At 51.7% G+C, this 17,904-nt stretch overlaps 1 protein-coding gene and 1 long non-coding RNA gene across 3 annotated transcripts in view; one reads left to right on the top strand and one right to left on the bottom strand.

Moving 5' to 3' along the window:
- Positions 1–16,769, top strand: part of LOC310712817 (leucine-rich repeat and fibronectin type III domain-containing protein 1-like protein) — a 67,008-nt gene extending 50,239 nt beyond the window's left edge. The window contains exons 3-4 of one of the 2 annotated variants that reach the window (XM_083516200.1): positions 12,274–13,668; positions 15,863–16,767. In XM_083516200.1, the coding sequence (XP_083372326.1) occupies positions 12,293–13,668; positions 15,863–16,364 (1,878 nt within the window). In that variant the 5' untranslated portion in view covers positions 12,274–12,292 and the 3' untranslated portion in view covers positions 16,365–16,767. Of the gene's footprint in view, positions 1–12,273; positions 13,669–15,862 lie in introns of those variants that run through there. The other variant, XM_083516201.1, reaches the window with a different exon arrangement.
- The window catches only part of LOC310712948, a 246,776-nt gene that overhangs the window by 196,430 nt on the left and 32,442 nt on the right, over positions 1–17,904 (bottom strand). The gene's annotated exons all lie outside the window — the stretch shown is intronic.

Here is a 17,904-nt window from a genome sequence, read left to right as displayed (position 1 = left end):
TCAGAGGCCGCTTGCTAGCTTTGTTTGTTTGCTTGCTTGCTTAACTTATACAACACCACCCTATACAGTGGTACCTCAAGTTAAGAACTTAATTCGTTCTGGAGGTCCATTCTTAACCTGAAACTGTTCTTAACCTTACCATTGGGAATCATGCCAGATTCATTAATCAGCTAAAATGGAACCGCGAAGGAGAAAGAGCAAAATCACACAATATTTTCTCCAAAAGGAGAGTAAGAGGGAGCTGAATTCTAGATGAGGCCATTCCTCCTCCTCCTCCCACTCTCCTGGATTGGTGAACTCTTCTTAAAGGGCTCCGACAAGATTCCGAAAATACTAACTACCCAACAAACCTGGCTCAAGAACTGGCCTTAGCTGAGAAATCCTATAAGGCAAATATAACTGATATAACGACCCAGAGGCCACCTTCTGACATTGGAAAAAACTTTCAAAGTCAACAGGTTACTTTACCTAATGGGGCCTCCTGCTGCTGCTGCAACACTGCTGCACAGTTTCTGTTCTCATCTTGAAGCAAAGTTCTTAACCCAAGGTACTATTTCTGGGTTAGCAGATTCTGTAACCTGAAGCGTCTGTAACCCGAGGTACCACTGTACCCAGAGGCCTCAGGGTGGTTCACAGAAAAGATCACAATCTATAAAATCAAAATAAGAATGATAACCCAATAACACCCCCCCCAAAAAAGAGCCACATTTTAAAAGGGCATAGGATGTCCATCAGGTCAACCAAAGGCCTGGTTAAAAAGGAACGTTTTTGCTGGGCGCCTAAAGGTGTATAATGAAGGCGCCAGGCGAACTTCCCTGGGGAGAGCATTCCAGATGGGGAGCCACTGCAGAGAAGGCCCTGTTCTTGTGTTGCCACTCTCTGGAGCTCTCAAGGAGGTGGCACACGAAGGAGGGCCTCAGAGGATGATCTCAGGGTCTGGGTAGGTTCATATGGAAAGAGGTGGTCCTTGAGGTATTGCGGTCCTGAGCTATTTAAGGCTTTAGAGGTCAAAACCAGCACTCTGAATTGGGCCAGGAAACTAATTGGTAGCCAGTGCAGTTGGATCAGGATCGATGTAATATGCTCAGACCGTCTTGCTCCGGTGAGCAACCTGGCCGCTGAATTCTGCACCAGAGGAAGGTTCCAAACCGTCTTCAGAGGCAGCCCTGCGTAGAACGCATTGCAGTAATCTAACCCTGAGGTTACCAGAGCATAAACAACAGTAGTTAGGCATCCCTGTCCAGATAGGGGCGCACCTGGGCCACCAGCCAAAGCTGATGGAAGGCACTCGGGGCCACTGGGGCATCTGGGCATCTGGTTGGCCCCTGGGAGAAGCCCATGCAGGTCTCGATGGGCCCCCTTTGGCCTCCTCCAACAGACAGGCTCTTCTTATGTTCAGTTTGGCCGTCAGAAGCGGTATCTGCCTGAGTGCATAGTGAAGGCATTCAAGGATTTTCCTGCCTGGTGAGGGCCGTGATGGGGCAGGGAGCAGGGAGAGAGCAGTGGCCAGGATTTCCTTTCCCCACCTGCTGGGTCTTCATGATCCCCTTGAGCTTGAGGGTGCTCTACTGTAGCAAATACACTGTGGCCAGTGAGCCTGGGCTGTGGGTAGTGGTCAGCTCCTGTCAGGGTGGCCAAAGGCAGGGGGTGCCCAAAAGCAAGTGAGGGACATAGCAGAGGGGAATGGAAAAGCTCCTTTTCTGGCAGCAGAGTCCGTGATGTGTTGGAGCCATCCATGGACAGCAATGTTCTGCCCGCAAAGGGCTCAGCGGATCACTTTTCTCTTCCTTGGTTTGCCTGCCTGTTTCCTGAGGAGGGAGGTTCCTGCTTTTCCTCCTTCCCTACATTCTTTCTTACATCACCAAAGAATGGATGCTTTTGAATTCTGGTGCTGGAGGAGACTCTGGAGAGTCCCATGGACTGCAAGAAGATCAAACCTCTCCATTCTGAAGGAAATCAGCCCTGAGTGCTCACTGGAAGGACAGATCCTGAAGCTGAGGCTCCAAGACTTTGGCCACCTCATGAGAAGAGAAGACTCCCTGGAAAAGACCCTGATGTTGGGAAAGATGGAGGGCACAAGGAGAAGGGACGACAGAGAACGAGATGGTGGGACAGTGTTCTCGAAGCTACCAGCATGAGTTTGACCAAACTGCGGGAGGCAGTGGAAGACGGGAGGGCCTGGCGTGCTCTGATCCAGGGGGTCACGAAGAGGCGGACACCACTAAACCACTAAACAACAACTTTCTTTCTCTCTCCACCCACCACCCCACCGTATCCTGCAAAATAGTAAAATGCTAAAATGACTGCTGTGAATATTCATGAAACACCCCGAGTTGTGCCAGAACCAGATGCCAGAAAGGGCAGCTCCAGGAAGGTGGTTTTCTAGCCAACAGTCGCTGGGCTTTTCCAGGCCTCTGAATTCCTGGACTTCAGCACCAAGGCCAGCTCCAGGCAAGAAAAGCCCGGAGGAGAATTGGGGCCTTCCCTGTTTCCAGTGTTTTCCCAGTGTTTTCTAGGCGCAGGTCGGAAAGGGAAAACCCGCTGTTTCCCACTGAATCAGAACAAATGTCAAGAAAACCTGGGAAATAGCAGGTTTCCCCAGGGAAATCAGTGTGGCAAAAGAAAAACCTCTTGAACCCGTGCCTGGAAACCACAGGGCGAATTGAAGCGTAAACGAGCCAATTGTCAGTTCCCAATGGTATTTTTCTAGACATAAAGAAAAGCTACATGCACAAAGAGAAACACACAACCGGAGGCTGTTGTATAGTAAAGTCCTCGTAGGACGGAAGCGGGGCAGCTGTTCTCCTGCTGGCCGCTTTTAGAAAAGCATCTTTGGCGCTGAAGATGCGAGCTGAAATGAAATGCAACCATGGGCAGATCCTGCTGGATCAGGCGGAAGGTCTGGCGCGTCCTCCTGTCCTCACAGTGGCCCTTGAGATGCTTCGAGGAAGCCCACAAGCCAGAGCAGAAGGTTCTCCTCGTGGGACACGCAGCCAGCAGGGCTAATAACCTTTGGCTGCCTTCCCTCCAGCGTGTCTCCCCCTGATTCATGGACTTGTCCTCACGCTTCAGCTTCCAGGCAGCTCTCTCCTTATTAAGAGGCTGCTGTTCTTGGCTGTGTGGCTCAAGACAAGCTACAAAACAAGAGTAATTGGTTCTCATGAATATTCCTTCTCCCCCCTAACTGAGCCTTCTCTCCTGCACTATCTTTTCAGCCTCCTGGCAGGCTGCATGCATTACGCACTTTAATAATCCCACTTCCAAACAACGCCAAACACTGATTTCTGCGCGCTGATTGATAGTTCCACACATCAGCGGAACTGTTCCACGCAGGACTCAGGAGAGGATGAGGGTTGGGAAGGTTGGTGCGTGTTGTGAGTAGGGAGGGGTGGGGGAGGGGATCCTCCGGCTTCCTACTCAGGGCAGATGGGCTCTCCTGTCACTTTGCCTGTGGGTCTGTTGTTGTCTTGCTCTCTCTTGCCTTCTTCTTCTGTGCTCCTGAAGCAGTCTGTCCTTTAGATCTTCTTAGAATCACAGACTAGTAAGGTTGGAGGGTGTGCTGTGCCCGGGGGTAACCCATGAAACGCGGTCCAGGACCAGTCCAGAATCCAAAGATTCTGCTAGGAGGCAGTCCAACAGGGCCAAGTCAGGACACAAGGCAGGAAACCAGGCAAGGACAGGTACAGGATCTCAGGCAGGTTCTGGCAAACAGCAATGTTGCTCCCAAAACCTAGAGCGGGGCCCGTCAGCCTTTTATCTTTGTTGGGGTAATGTCCAGTCCTGATCCCCCAGTGACTCACCTCCCTGTTTCGCCCAAAGGCGAGCACTTCTCCTGCGAGTACTCAGGTCCCTCCTTCTCTCAGACCTGAGTCTCTGCAGCTCGGGAGACGTCGGTGGGTGACTAGACCCAGGGGCCGCCTCAGCCTCCCCTGACCAAACCGGTAATGGAGCAGCTGTACGTGATGGCCCAGCTGGAGGCAACGAGGTCACCCCCGCATCTGGAGCCAGGGCAGGATCAGGCCCCTGACTCGGCCCAGCTGGTGTTTGCTTCAGGGGAACCTGTGCAGACTGGGACTCTTCAGGATCAGGCCCCAGACTTGGTTCCGAAGCCGCCTGAGGCAAAGTATCCGGTGCAGACTGAGACTCCTCTGGTTCTGAGTCTGAGCCCAAGTCCCAGGCCATCACAGAGGGGACCCCAAGGGTCATCTAGTCCAACCCCCTGCAATGCTGGAATCTCAGCTCAAGCATCCATGGCAGATGGCCATCCGACCTCTGCTTAGAAACCTCCATGGGAGGAGAGTCCACCACCTCCCAAGGGAGACAATTTCCACTCTTGAACAGCTCTTACTGTCAGAAAGTTCTTCCCGATGTTTGCTCGGAATCTCCTCTTCTGTTGTTTGAAACCATTGGTTTGGGTCCTGGCCTCTGGAGCAGGAGAAAGCAAGATTGCTCCATATTCCACGTGGCAGCCCCTCCGAGATTAGGAGATGGCTCTCACGTCACTTCTCAGGGTCCTCTTCTCCAGGCGGAACACCCCCAACTCCCTGAATCGCTCTTCATGAGTCTCGGTTTCCAGACCTGGGACTTGCCTGCCTGCTTCCCTGCTGACCTGGGCGCTTTGTCCCTGCAGCCGAAGTTCTCCTGAAGTCAGCTGTCTTCCCCCTCATTTGCAGGAGTGATCCTGGGACTTGCGGCTGCTTGTCAAAGGCCGGACCAGCAGAGGAGGCCAGCCCTGGCAGTGCTTTCTTCCACACTTGGCCGGCTTTAGTCAAACTGGTTCCTGGCAGATGCAGACGGGACGTTGCTTTTTGTGCTTCCGCCTCCCATCCCAGGTTGGAGCATGTCGTCAGCATTCCCGCTGCACGCATGGCCTTGTGGGGAAAGGCCAGTCAGCTCAAAGAGCAGCTATGAGCAAAGAACAGAGGAGCAGGGGGCATTTCCTGCTGACCCACGTGGAGGAGGGTGTGTGGGCCTTGGCCCTTTCGCTCCTGGAAGAAGGGAGAGCTATGCAAGGGCAGCCCAGGTCCACCGTGTCTTTCCACAACCAGGCCTTGGATCTGCACACGACACGAGGAAATCCTTTGGGTGTCTTCGCGGCAGCCCCCCCCCCTCCCGTGGCACACAGCACCTGTTTCCTCTGCTTCTGCATAATTTTATAAACCTCTGTCATGTCGCCTTCCGTGGGGGGCGGGAGGGAGGCTCCATTGGGCATCTGTGAGTGATGAGTGGTGACCTGTCATTTTCCTCCTCTTGTCTGGCCTCACTGTCTGACTTCTGTCCTTTTCCACTTCGCTGGCTGGATACTGCCCTCTGAGGAGCACCTGGTTCTGCTCTTGTCTTTCAGCTGCTTGCTGCCATTTCATGACACCCCCAATAATGCCTGCAACCCCCCCAGCACACGGTCTGAGCAGCGTCCACGGCTGCTTCACCGCCTTTGCCTCTTGTAATGTCTGCTTGGCAAGGCTCCAAGTACAGCTTTAGCCTCAGGTTAAAACCATCTCAATCATTGTCCCTCGCAGGAGTTTTAAGCACTCCGTATCAGAGAATGGAGCAGGCTTCCAATCTGGCCGCAGCTGGAGCAGTGCAGCGACTTGTTATGTTCAAAAAATGCTTTGTGCACATGGTTCCAGCTGCCCTGACAGCCACCCTGCAAGGTGGGCCGGTATTATAATCCATAAACAAGAATTATAATAATTCTAAGCAAGTGTGCAAACTGACTTGCTGATCAGAAGGTTGGCGGTTCGAATCCCCGCGATGGGGTGAGCTCCCGTTGCTCGGTCCCAGCTCCTGCCAGTCTAGCAGTACAAAAGCACCTCAAAGTGCAAGTAGATAAATAGATACCACTCCCGTGGGAAGGTAAACAGCGTTTCTGTGTGCTGCTCTGGTTCGCCAGAAGCAGCTTAGTCATCCTGGCCACATGACCCGGAAGCTGTACGCCAGCTCCTTCGGCCAGTAAAGTGAGATGAGCGCCACAACCCCAGAGTCAGTCATGACTGGACCTAATGGTCAGGGGTCCCTTTAAGCAAGTGTGCAATGGGGTGGGTGTCTGCAGAGGTTTTCAGGAGTAGCTGAAGCTACATACTCTGAATAAATAAATAAGTGCACACAGGTAGCATCAGAGGGCAAGTCTGCCATTTCTGGAAGTTCTCTCACCACCCACCACCCCCCGTTTCTCAGTGGGTAGACCAGCTGTCCATCTATAGCCTAACTTGCATCCAGCCAATGCCCATTCACCACTCTCAACTGGAGCCCCCAACACTTTCCCTGGCAATGCTGTCCCTCCAGGTGGAGCAACCGGGTCTGACCTTCCTGGATCCTTTGCAGGGGCATCCTAGCCCATGTCGCCACAGCCACAGCCCTGGACCTCCGTTGGAGCAGCAGCAGTGATCATTCCACCATCAGTGAAGGCCTAGCAAAGAGGGATGGAGGACCAGACAGGAAGGTCCTTCTCTTGGGCCTTCGGGCCATGGGGGGGCATTTACTTTGCCCAACTGGCCAGATCTTCCTTCCTAAATGCCAGCCATTGCTGTGACCTCAGTGGGGTGTAGTGGTTAAGAGCGGTAGACTCGTAATCTGGTGAACTGGGTTCGCGTCTCCGCTCCTCCACATGCTGCTGCTGGGTGACCTTGGGCCAGTCACACTTCTCTGAGGTCCCTCTGCCCCACTGTTTGTTGTGGGGGAGGAAGGGAAAGGAGTTTGTTAGCCACTTTGAGACACCTTCGGGTAGTGATAAAGCAGGATATCAAATCCAAACTCCTCCTACTCCTACTCCTCCTCTTCTTCTTCTTCTTCTTCTTCTTCTTCTTCTTCTTCTTCTTCTTCTTCCTGTTCCTCTTCCTCTTTCTCTTCTTCACTACCTAAAAGGTGGGAGCAGGTTACTTCCTTGCAAAATGAGCGAGGACAATGATGCCTGCCTTTCTTCCTGCTATCTTGGGTTCTGAAAATGCCAGGAACTTAATCTTTTTTTAAAAAACAACAAACAAGCCCCACTCTGACAGCTGAGTACCTGGAGATTGTGCTGGTGGCCTTTTGCTGCTGCTGTTAGTGCCACCTGGTGGCGAAGCTGCAAACCTGCACGGATGCTTCAAATTCCAGCGCAGGTGTCGCTGTTGCCACCCGGCGGGTCAGGAGGAAACTGCAAGCAGTGCAGCTTTGGGCTTGGGGGACATAAGTGTTTCAGCATAATCTCAAATGCTGGTTTTCTAAGCATTAGGGGTTTTCATCTTCAAAGTGCGTGCGCGTTCCCTGGCCCCCTCTTTTCCTATCTTGGGCTGCAGCTCCCTCCTTGATCATTTATTCCGATATCACCCGGTTGGGCGTCGCTTTCCTTTTGGGTGAAGACAGAGGCAAAGTAGGTGTTGAGAATTCCGCCTTCTCTCTGTCACCCAAGAGCATTTCTCCATCCTCTCCACGCTGAGCACTGACCACTTGCCTGTTCTTCCTCTAGCCAAAGAAACCTGCAGTAGAATATGTGAAATTGGGATATTTTGTCCACACCTGCACCCCTCCAGTAGCACCTTAGAGACCAACTAAGTTTGTTCTGGGTATCAGCTTTCATGTGCATGCACACTTCTCCAGATACACTGGAACAGAAGTCACCAGACCCTTATATATAGTGAGAGGGTGGGGTGGGGGTTTTCTGGGGTTTTATGCCATCAAATGCCAGCAGTGCCCTTCAGCTCTCTATACTGGACAAACAGGCCAAACTCTAGGCCAAAGGATAAATGGACATCAATCTGACATCAGGAATCACAAGATAGAGAAGCCAGTAGGAGAACACTTCAGTCTCCCAGGACATTCAATACAGGATCTCAAAGCAGCTGTCTTATTATAAAAGAATTTCAGAAACAGACTTGAAAGAGAAGTCGCTGAATTACAACTTATTACTAAACCGAAAGCTATGGAGAGCCCTGGTCTTGATAGAGATATTGGATTCTTGTCTCATTACACGTGCTAAAGCTATTTTTGGTCATCTGCATACTATCCCTTGCTTTTTCCTCTAGGATTAATTGCAGTCATTATCAGGTTTACCATACCCTTTGAGTCAACCACCCATCTCCTACTACCCTCCTGAGAAAAACCCCACCCCGCCCTCCCACTATATATAAGGGTCAGGTGATTTCTCTTTCAGTGTATCTGAAAAAGTGTGCATGCACATGAAAACTCATAGCAATAACAAACTTAGTTGGTCTCTAAGGTGCTACTGGAAGGAATTTTTTTTATTTTGTTTCAACTACAGCAGACCAACATGGCTACCTACCTGTAACTATATGCTATATGGTAATTTATGGACCTAATAAGTACCTCAAGCCATTTGCCCATGTTGCCCTGCAAGCAGTCCATGCAGAATGTGGGCACCCTATATATAGAAAGGAGCAAAGCAGGGATATTTGAGGGAGCAGGCGGGGGCCATGACTTGCATCATAGGAGCCGACACAACACAAAACACGGTTGCTGTAGGTAGGTTTCATTTTATTTGTTTTTTATCTTCTATTTTGGAAATGTACATCCAGGTTTTTTTCCCTTGAAATTTTTTGGAGGCCCCCAAGAGAGTGGGGCCCTAAGCTAGAACTTGTTTAACTTATATGTAATTCCAGCACAGCTCCTGAATCCCAGTTTCTGGAAACCAGAGGAGGGGAAAGCGCTCCTGGGCTCGGATCCTGCTTGCAAGTTTCCCGCAAGAGGCACCTGGTTGGCTGCTGTGAGGGGAGGAGGATGGGCTGGAAGGGCCAATGGCGGCCAGGCTCCCCTTAGGATCTGAGCTTTTCTGAATTTCCGGGGGTGAGGCGGGTAGAGAGACACAGCCACCTGCAGATAAATGTGAATCTACGGCACTAAAATTTTTCAGAGCTTGTTCGGTGGGGGGATACTAGAAGGCTAGAGGAGTGATTATAATTAGGTACCATTTGTTTCTGATTATGACAAGGTTAATAATAAGGGAGCATAATTTATATAATTAGATTACAACCCTCTGTGGTTGCACAGGGTTGGTAGAGTCACATGCAGCTTCCTTCTGGGAGAAGATGATGGAACCACCTTCAGCTGAAAGAGCCACATTTGGGAGCTGTCTGAGAAGGTGTGCATGCGATGCGTGTGTGTCAACGGGGGGGGGGGAGAGAGCGAGGGAGAGGGAGAGCAGCTGGGCTAACCTGTTCATTCATATTTCAGTTATCAGCCCATTTACTTTTAAACTATATATTCTTAAATACAGTGGTACCTCAGGTTACATACGCTTCAGGTTACATGCGCTTCAGGTTACAGACTCCGCTAACCCAGAAATAGTACCTCTGGTTAAGAACTTTGCTTCAGGATGAGAACAGAAATCGGGCTCCGGCGGCACAGCAGCAGCAGGAGGCCCTATTCGCTAAAGTGGAGCTTCAGGTTAAGAACAGTTTCAGGTTCAGAACGGACCTCCAGAACGAATTAGGTTTTTAACCCGAGGTACCACTGTACAGATTCTTGATTAAAAATTAAATATAGATTATTGATTAAAAATACAGAAAGAATTATAAGGTAAAAGAAGAAGAAAGAAGAGGAGAACGAAAGGAAAAACTTATAAACGTATTATGAAACTTATCCTGAACTTTACCTAATAGAGTGTCCAGGGCCGGCTTACCCATAGGCGCTAGGGGTGTGGGGCACCCGGGCGCCAGGCTTTCAGGGGGGCCAGGTCAAGAGTCTGGGGCCAAGATTTGGAGTCCTGAGCCAGGCCAGCCGACAGCCCCTGCCGAGCGGAGCAGAGCCCCTCAGAGCGCCACAGGCTTTTCTGCTGCAGGCGCTGAGGCAGCCCGGCCGGCTCCACCCCCCTGCACACCTGGGATTGGCGAGCCGTTGAGAGGGCGCTGGGCAGTTTTTTGCACCCCGGCGCTGCATATGCTAAAGACAGCCCTGAGAGGGTCAGCCCATTTATTTTCACATAAAGAAAGCACTGTATGTCCTCTGTTTTGGGGGGGCTGTGACCATTTCTGGCCCAGCTCCCTCAGCCCAGCTTCTTCTCTCCCACCTTCCCACCCATCTATTGCCAGGTGATCTTGCGGAGGAAGCCATAATGGGGTGGAGGTAATGGGGTGCCCCCCCTGGGAAAACCTGGGAGGTGGGTGCAATCCAGCCCTTGAGCCCCCCACCCCCAGCAGGCTCCCACCCATTGTGCCTCCATCAGAATGGGAGTCCAAGGGCTCTGGGACCTGACCAGGCAGGTGAAGAAGAGGAGCTTGGATTTAATATCCTGCTTTATCCCTACCCTAAGGAGTCTCAAAGCGGCTAAGAATCTCCTTTCCCCTCCTCCCCCGCAAGAAACGCTCTGTGAGGTGAGTGGGGCTGAGAGACTTCAGAGAAGTGTGACTGGCCCAAGGTCACCCAGCAGCTGCATGTGGAGGAGCAGGGAATCGAACCCGGTTCACCAGATTACGAGACTACTGCTCTTAACCGCTGCACCACACTGGGGCCACTGCAGAAGTGCATCTTGGAGGACTTGGGGGAGGAGAGAAGATGAATGGTGGGGTGAGGGCTGTTGGAAGAGGGGCACCAGTGCAGGCTGGGGCTTGAACCATATTGGGGGGGGGGTGCTGATGCTGAAGACAAACCCCAAAAGCCAGCATTGACAGAGCAGCAAAGGAGAGCTGTGCAGAGACTCCCGCCCAGTCCTTTGCCTACCCCACCCCCAGTCACCGCCTGCTCCTGCTGTCTCTTCTCTGGGCGGGGGCGGGGGGGGGTACACAAATATATTCACTTGACCTGGGTAGGACTCCCTCTCCTTCAGGCACTGTTCTGACCAGGCCGCATTTCCTTTAAAAAATAATAATAATTGTTTTTCTCTTTCACAGTTTTATACATTTTAACTTAACCATTTCAAACATTAAAATACAAGGTTCTTTTGAACCTTCAAACCTCTTTCCCTCCCCTCATGGGTTCCATGTTTAAGATTAAGTTTGCTGCATCTTTTACCCGTGTCCATCTGTTAAATATCCATAATTACCATAAATAATTCCGCATTACACGTGTCATTACATCCCTGCTAATGATTTTAACTGTTTACAGTGGCTTTAAATAAACTAAGAATTTACTTCAGTCTTTTGAAAATACTTGATCTTCCTGGTTTCGGATCTTCCCCGTCCGTCTCGCCATCTCCACATACTCCATCAGTTTCGTCTGCCATTCTTTTTTCATTGGTACTTCTCCTTCCTTCCATCTCTGGGCTAGAAGCATTCTTGCTGCCGTTGTTGCATACATTAAAGGTCTTTCGTCTTCTCTTGATATCTCTTCACCTGTTATACCTAACAAAACGGCTGCTGGTTTTTTAACTAATGTGTTGTTAAACATTTTCTTTAATTCATTGTATATCATCTCCCAGAAAGCCTTTACCAATGTACACGCCTACCATATATGGTAAAAAAGTACCTTTCTCCCCTTTGCATTTCCAGCACAGATATGAACTTGTTTTGTACATTTTAGCAATTTTACTCAGTGTTAAATACCAACAATACATCATTTTCATATAATTATCTTTCAACAAACAGCATGCGGCAAACTTTATTTCCTCTTTCCATAACTTTCCCCAAGATGAGAGTTGAATATTATACCCAAAATCTCTAGCCCAGTGTATCACCACTGCCTTGACTTCTCCATCTTTTGTATACCATTCTAAAAGTAACTTGTACATTTTTGATAACATTTTCCAGCAGATTTATTTCGAACCTCTATCTCACTGTATCAAAACCTTTTTTTTCAACCTTAAAAAACGTCATTTAATTGGTGAATCTGCAAAAAGAATGCCACAGGGCCAGCTGAAGTGTGCTTTTGCAGAAGGAGTCTCTGGGCAGATGCCGAGGCAAATGTTTTCGACACTTTCTTGGATGTCAACTTTTGCTTTAATATACTAATAGCCTTGATACGAATTTCCTCCTTCCTTCCTTTTTCTCTCTCGCTTCCCTTCTCCTTCCTTCCTTCCTTCCTTCCTTCCTTCTCTCTCACTTTCCTTCTCCCCCTTCCTTCTTTCCTTCCTTCCTTCCTTCTCTCTCACTTTCCCCTTCCTTCTTTCCTTCCCTCCTTCCTTCCTTCTTTCCTTCCCTTTTCTCGCTTTCCTTCTCCCTCCTCCTACTTCCTTCCTTCCTTCCTTCCTTCCTTCCTTCCTTCCTTCCTTCCTTCCTTCCCTCCTTCCTTCCTTCCTTCCTTCCTTCCTTCCTTCCTTCCTCCCTCCCTCCCTCCCTCCCTCCCTCCCTTCTCTCCTCCCTCCCTCCCTTCCTCCATCCCCTTGGCCCTCTCCTCTTCTCCCAGGTGTGCTGCTTACCTTACCATGGAAAGGCTGGTCCTGTCCCTCCTGGTTATGAGCTCCGTGGCGAAGGCCACCACCTGTCCCACGCGCTGCATGTGCCAGAGCCTCTCTCCCTCCTTCACCATCCTCTGCACCAAGACGGGGCTGCTCTTTGTGCCTCCGAGCATCGACCGGCGGACGGCGGAGCTGCGGCTGATGGACAACTTCATCACCGCCCTGCGGAGGAGGGACTTTGCCAACATGACCAGCCTGATCCACCTGACGCTGTCGCGGAACACCATCAGTCAGATCATGCCTTATGCGTTCTTTGACCTCAAGGGCCTTCACGCGTTGCACTTGGACAGCAACCGACTCACCCACATCCACGAGGATCACTTCAAAGGGTTGGTCAACCTCCGCCACTTGATCCTCAGCAACAACCAACTGAACTATATCTCTCCCGGGTCTTTGGATGATTTCATTGACATGATTGAGGACCTGGACCTTTCCTACAATAACTTGGTGAACGTCCCTTGGGAAACCATAGGGAGGCTGTCCAACGCCAACACCATCAGCCTAGACCACAACCTCATAGACTTCATCCCCGAGGGAGTCTTCTCCAACCTCCACAAGTTGGCTCGGCTGGACATGACCTCCAATAAGCTGAAGAAGATTCCCCCGGACCCCCTCTTCTCTCGCATCCCTGTCTACGCCAAGCCAAAGGGGCTCCCCTTGTCCTCCCTGGTGATGAGCTTTGGGGGGAACCCCTTGCACTGCAACTGCGAGCTCGTCTGGCTGCGGCGCCTGACGCGGGAGGACGACCTGGAGACGTGCGCCTCCCCGCCGGAGCTGATGGGCAAGTACTTCTGGTCCATCCGGGAAGAGGAGTTTGTCTGCGAGCCGCCCATGATCACGCACCGGACCCCCAAGCAGGTGGTCATGGAAGGCCAGGGGGCTTCCCTGAAGTGCAAAGCGGTGGGCGACCCCGAGCCGTATGTGCGCTGGATTTCGCCGGGCGGCAAGTTGGTCTCCAACACTTCCCGGACCGTCTCTTTTGAGAACGGCACCCTGGACATCTTGGTGGCTTCTGTGGAGGAGAAAGGGACCTTCACTTGCATCGCCTCCAACGCTGCGGGGGAGTCCACGGCCCCCGTGGAGCTGGTGGTCAACCCCTACCCTCACCTTGCAAATAGCACCAACTGTGATAAGGAAGCAGAGCCAGGCCCCTCGGACATCCTCATCTCCGCCAAGTCCAGCTTCCCCAACGAAACCAAATCCCAGCCAGAGAGGAAAGTGGTGGTTGCTGAGCTGACCTCCTCCTCTGCCCTCATCCAGTGGCCTTCGCAGCACCACATCCCAGGGATCCGGATGTTCCAGATCCAGTATAACAGCTCGGCTGACGACATCCTGGTCTACAGGTGAGTAGGCTCCTTTTCCTCATGCAGGCTGAGACCCTCCCCGCCTGCGGAGTGTCTCACCAGAGTGGTGCATGCTCTAGTTATCTCCTGCTTGGACTACTGCAATGCGCTCTCTGTGGGGCTCCCTTTGGGGGTAACCCAGTTATCTTCTTGAAAGACCTACATTGGCTCCCAGTACATTTCCTCAGCATCCGGGCAGAATGATGTGGGTGGAGACGCTCCTTCAGGTCTACTGGACCGAGGCCATTTAGGGCTTTAAAGGTCAACACCAACACTTTGAATTGTGCTCAGAAATGTACTGGGAGCCAATGTAGGTTTTTCAAGACTTGTGTTATGTGGTCTCAGTGGCCGCTCCCAGTCACCAGTTTGGATTAATTGCATTTTCTGGGTCACCTTCAAAGGTAGCCCCACGTAGAGCACATTGCAGTAATCCAAGCAGAAGATAACCAGAGCATGCCCCACTCTGGCCAGACAGTCCGCGGGCAGGGAGGGTCTCATCCTGCATACCAGATGGAGCTGGTAGACGGCTGCCCTGGACACAGAATTGACCTGCGCCTCCATGGACAGCTGTGAGTTCAGAATGACTCCCAGGCTGCGCACCTGGTCCTTCAGGGACACAGTTGCCCCATTCAGGACCAGGGAGTCCTCCACACCAGCCCGCCTCCTGTCCCCCCAAAATAGTCTTTCTGTCTTGTCAGGATTCAACCTCAATCCATTGGCTGCCATCCATCCTCCAACCATGAAGAGACTTTGTGGGGACACCATCTTGGCTTGGCTTGGCTTGAATTGAGCTGCTTTGCTTCTTTTCAGTCAGATGGGGACTCCGTGGCAACCTGCCCTTCAGGGCTCGAGGTGGAGGGTGTGTCAGAAATGTCACGCACATGAGCAGTTTACAAAATGCAAGCAAAGTGCAACAGGATAAAGCTTGCTGTGACCAGCAGGTTAATATTATCATATGTTTATTTATACCTCACCAGGTGACTTACGGGGGGAAAATAGGGAGAGCTCAAAACATGGAGGAAAGCAATCCTTAAAAATCAATTAAACATTGCTAGGTAGGAGGGAAGGTAGATGGGTGCATCACCTACAGATAATCAGTATGTATTGGGAATTAGCAGCCAGCAAGGGCAGTCACAAGAGTCTCCCCAAGGGGAAAGATCAGGGAGGTGGCTCTCTCGAGTTTGGGCACGGGGGGGGGGGGGAGCAGGAGGGCTGAGCAGAAAACTAGCCGCCCCATTGGGCCTTCCCTTCCTGCTCTTTGTCCCAGGGCAGAGCTCTGAAGGCCCCCCCCCTCAGCCTGCCAAATGACCAGGAGTTGCTCCTTCTGCTGCCAGAGCAGCCGGTCAGCCCATCTCTTTGTTGTCAGTATTAAATATTTTCATCATTTCATTTCATTTATTGAATTCATATATCACCCTATACCCAGAGGTCTCAGAGCGGTTCACAAAAAAGATCACAATATATAAAATAAAAATAAAAGCAATAACCCAATAATACCCCCCCCCAAAGAAGCACATTTTAAAAGGGTATGGGATGTCGATCAGGTCAGCCAAAGGCGTAGTTAAAAAGGAATGTTTTTGTCTGGCACCTAACGGTGTATAATAAAGGCACCAGGCAAACTTCCCTGGGGAGAGCATTCCACAGACGGGGACCACTGCAGAGAAGGCCCCGTTCTTGTGTTGCCTCCCCCGAACCTCTCGTGGAGAAGGTATAGGAAGAAGGGCCCCAGAAGATGACCTCAGGGTCCGGGTAGGTTCATACGGAAAGAGGCGGTCCTGGAAGTAATAAAACTTACGCACCACTTGATAGTTTAACAAAACTGAAAGTGAGCTACAAGAAGGTAAAACAGCCAAACCCAGAAAAACCTTCAAGCCTGCTTTAAAGCATACAAAAGTTAAAATCCTAAAAAAAGATTAAAATCGCCTCCACTTTCTCAGCATCTGTCCAAACCAGGCGCCAAAAGGCACATACAGTGAAGGCACTTGCTTGAGGTCAACAGGCAGGGAGTTCCAGAGGTATCTCCACACTGAGGGTTTGAGTTCTGACAAATGCGGAAAACGGGCATAACGTGGCCCCTGCCACAGGGCCAGTTCTGCCAATTGCCTGAGTTTGTGCCTTCGGCCCTCTGCACGCTCCCGGGTGCATGATGCTTGCGCTGTGGACTGAGCCCCCTCTGTGTCCCTTTCCCTTGCAGGATGATCCCTGCCGCCAGCAAGTCCTTCTTCCTGAGCGACCTGGTTGCGGGGCGGGACTACGACCTGTGCGTCCTGGCCGTCTACGACGACGGCGTGACGCTCCTAACGGCGACGGCCGTGGTGGGCTGCGTGCAGTTCTCCACGGAGGAGGAGTACCGGCAGTGCCACTCCCTCCACGCCCAGTTCCTGGGCGGCACCATGATCATCGTCCTCGGAGGCGTCATTGTGGCGGCCATCCTCGTCTTCATCTTCATCCTCCTGGTGAAGTACAAAGTCTACGCCAACCCCCACAAGAGCCAGGGCGCCAGGGTCAGTAGCGTCTGCTCCCAGACCAACGGCAGCCAGGGCGGCTCTGCGGGGCAGCCGGGCTCCAAGCCAGCCGAGGGGCTGCCACAGGACTGTGTGGCGCTGCCCACCAGGGGCAAGACGGTGGTCGACCTGGAGGGCGAGAGAGCGGCCCCCACAGACGCGGCCCTTCGGAGGAGCGACGGTTTTTCCTGAGAGGCACGCCAAGCCCTGGCGACGGGCGCAGAACAATGCCCGGCACGGTTGTCTTTTAAGCGTCACGACTATTGTCTATTTTTAAGATCAGATGGTTTAAAAACTATTTTTTTAATCTGTAAAAGTTCTTGCATTCTTAACTATTTTTGTTGCACTATATTAAATATAAAGTGTGTGATTTACAAGGGCTTGGGCTTCTTCCTGCTCCCATCTACATCAACGCAGGCGCTGGGGGCGGAACGGTCTTTGGGGAATGTTTATTTGCTGATAAGTAGCAGCAGAGCAGCAATCCCTTCCCCGAGCTTAAGCAAGGCTTTCCCCCAAGCAAGCATGCCAGGATGCCAGTGGCTGGAGACCACAGAAGGGGAGAATGGCTCTTGTGCCCGGGTCCTGCTTGAAGGTTTCCCATGAGGACATCTACTTGGTCCCTGTGAGAACCCTGGACTGGATGGGGCCCCTTTGGCCAGATCCAGTAGGCTCTACGTTGGCTCTTACGATCTTACTGGGCTGCAGCTCAAGGCTAAGGGCCCCCTTTGTGTTGGTGACCGGCCATTAGCTGTGTTGCCCAGTGGCATCTCCTGTCTGCCTGGGTCACCTGAGGCTGCCCCTCCCTGTAGGAATAACAGAGATGACAGGAGGTTGGATGCAGGTGAGCTGCGCAGGAGCAAGCTGGCAAGCAAGCGCCAAGCAAGCTGCCGGCTAGCTCTGCCGAGGCTCCTTTTATTAGCAGAAGTCAGCAATTGGAAATAGTAGTGAAACCACCCTGAACATGACGTATTTGCATCTAAGCACATTTCCAGCATTAGCAAATACACGTGTCAGCAGGTGTTTCCCTCAGATGTTCCCCCCGATACTTGATGACGTCTGCGTCCCCCATCATGCTCCAGCCAAGCGATATCTCTAGAAAACAAATTGTGAAAGGGCAAAAGGTCAGGGGGGAAACCCTGTTTCCTAGCAAAGAAGGCAAAAGGTCAGGGAAAGCAGGCGTAATGCTCCTTGACATACTGTTGCACGTCTGGTGCGAGGTTTGCCTTCGCAAAGCGGAGCGTTACCTCCACACCTCCCCTCAGACCATCCTTCCCTCTCCTCTGCAGCTCACCGGGGAGAAGAGGCTCTTGCTGGGACGAGGGTCTTTCTGGAGGCCAGGAGGGCCTCCTCCTCCCCCCCCCCCCGCTACCAGCTTGCTTCAGCAGGGAGGCCTGGCTGGGGGAAGCCTGCTGGCGGAGGTCCATCATGAAATGGCCCCTGCATCCCCACGAGCTTTTAGACCAGCCTTGATAAGTTCAGTTCACATTAAATAATCACGTTACATTCCCATTTATTGCCTTTTCTCTGTGTATCTAAGAACACCGAGTTAGAAAGGGAAGCCGCTTTGCTGCAGACAACGTGGCCTTGATCTAACTCAACTTGCACTGAAGTAGGACTCGGGGGGGGCACCTGCTCTATCTGCACTAACCTGTGCCATGTCACCTGTTCCATTTGGAAGCATCTGCACACTTCCGCTGGTTCCTAGTAGGGCCAAGGACCTTTTGAAACCCGG

This window comes from Podarcis liolepis (genome assembly GCF_965112155.1).
Source record: "Podarcis liolepis genome assembly, chromosome: 7".
Classification (NCBI taxonomy): Eukaryota; Metazoa; Chordata; class Lepidosauria; order Squamata; family Lacertidae; genus Podarcis; species Podarcis liolepis.
This window is presented reverse-complemented; position numbering and strand designations above follow the sequence as displayed.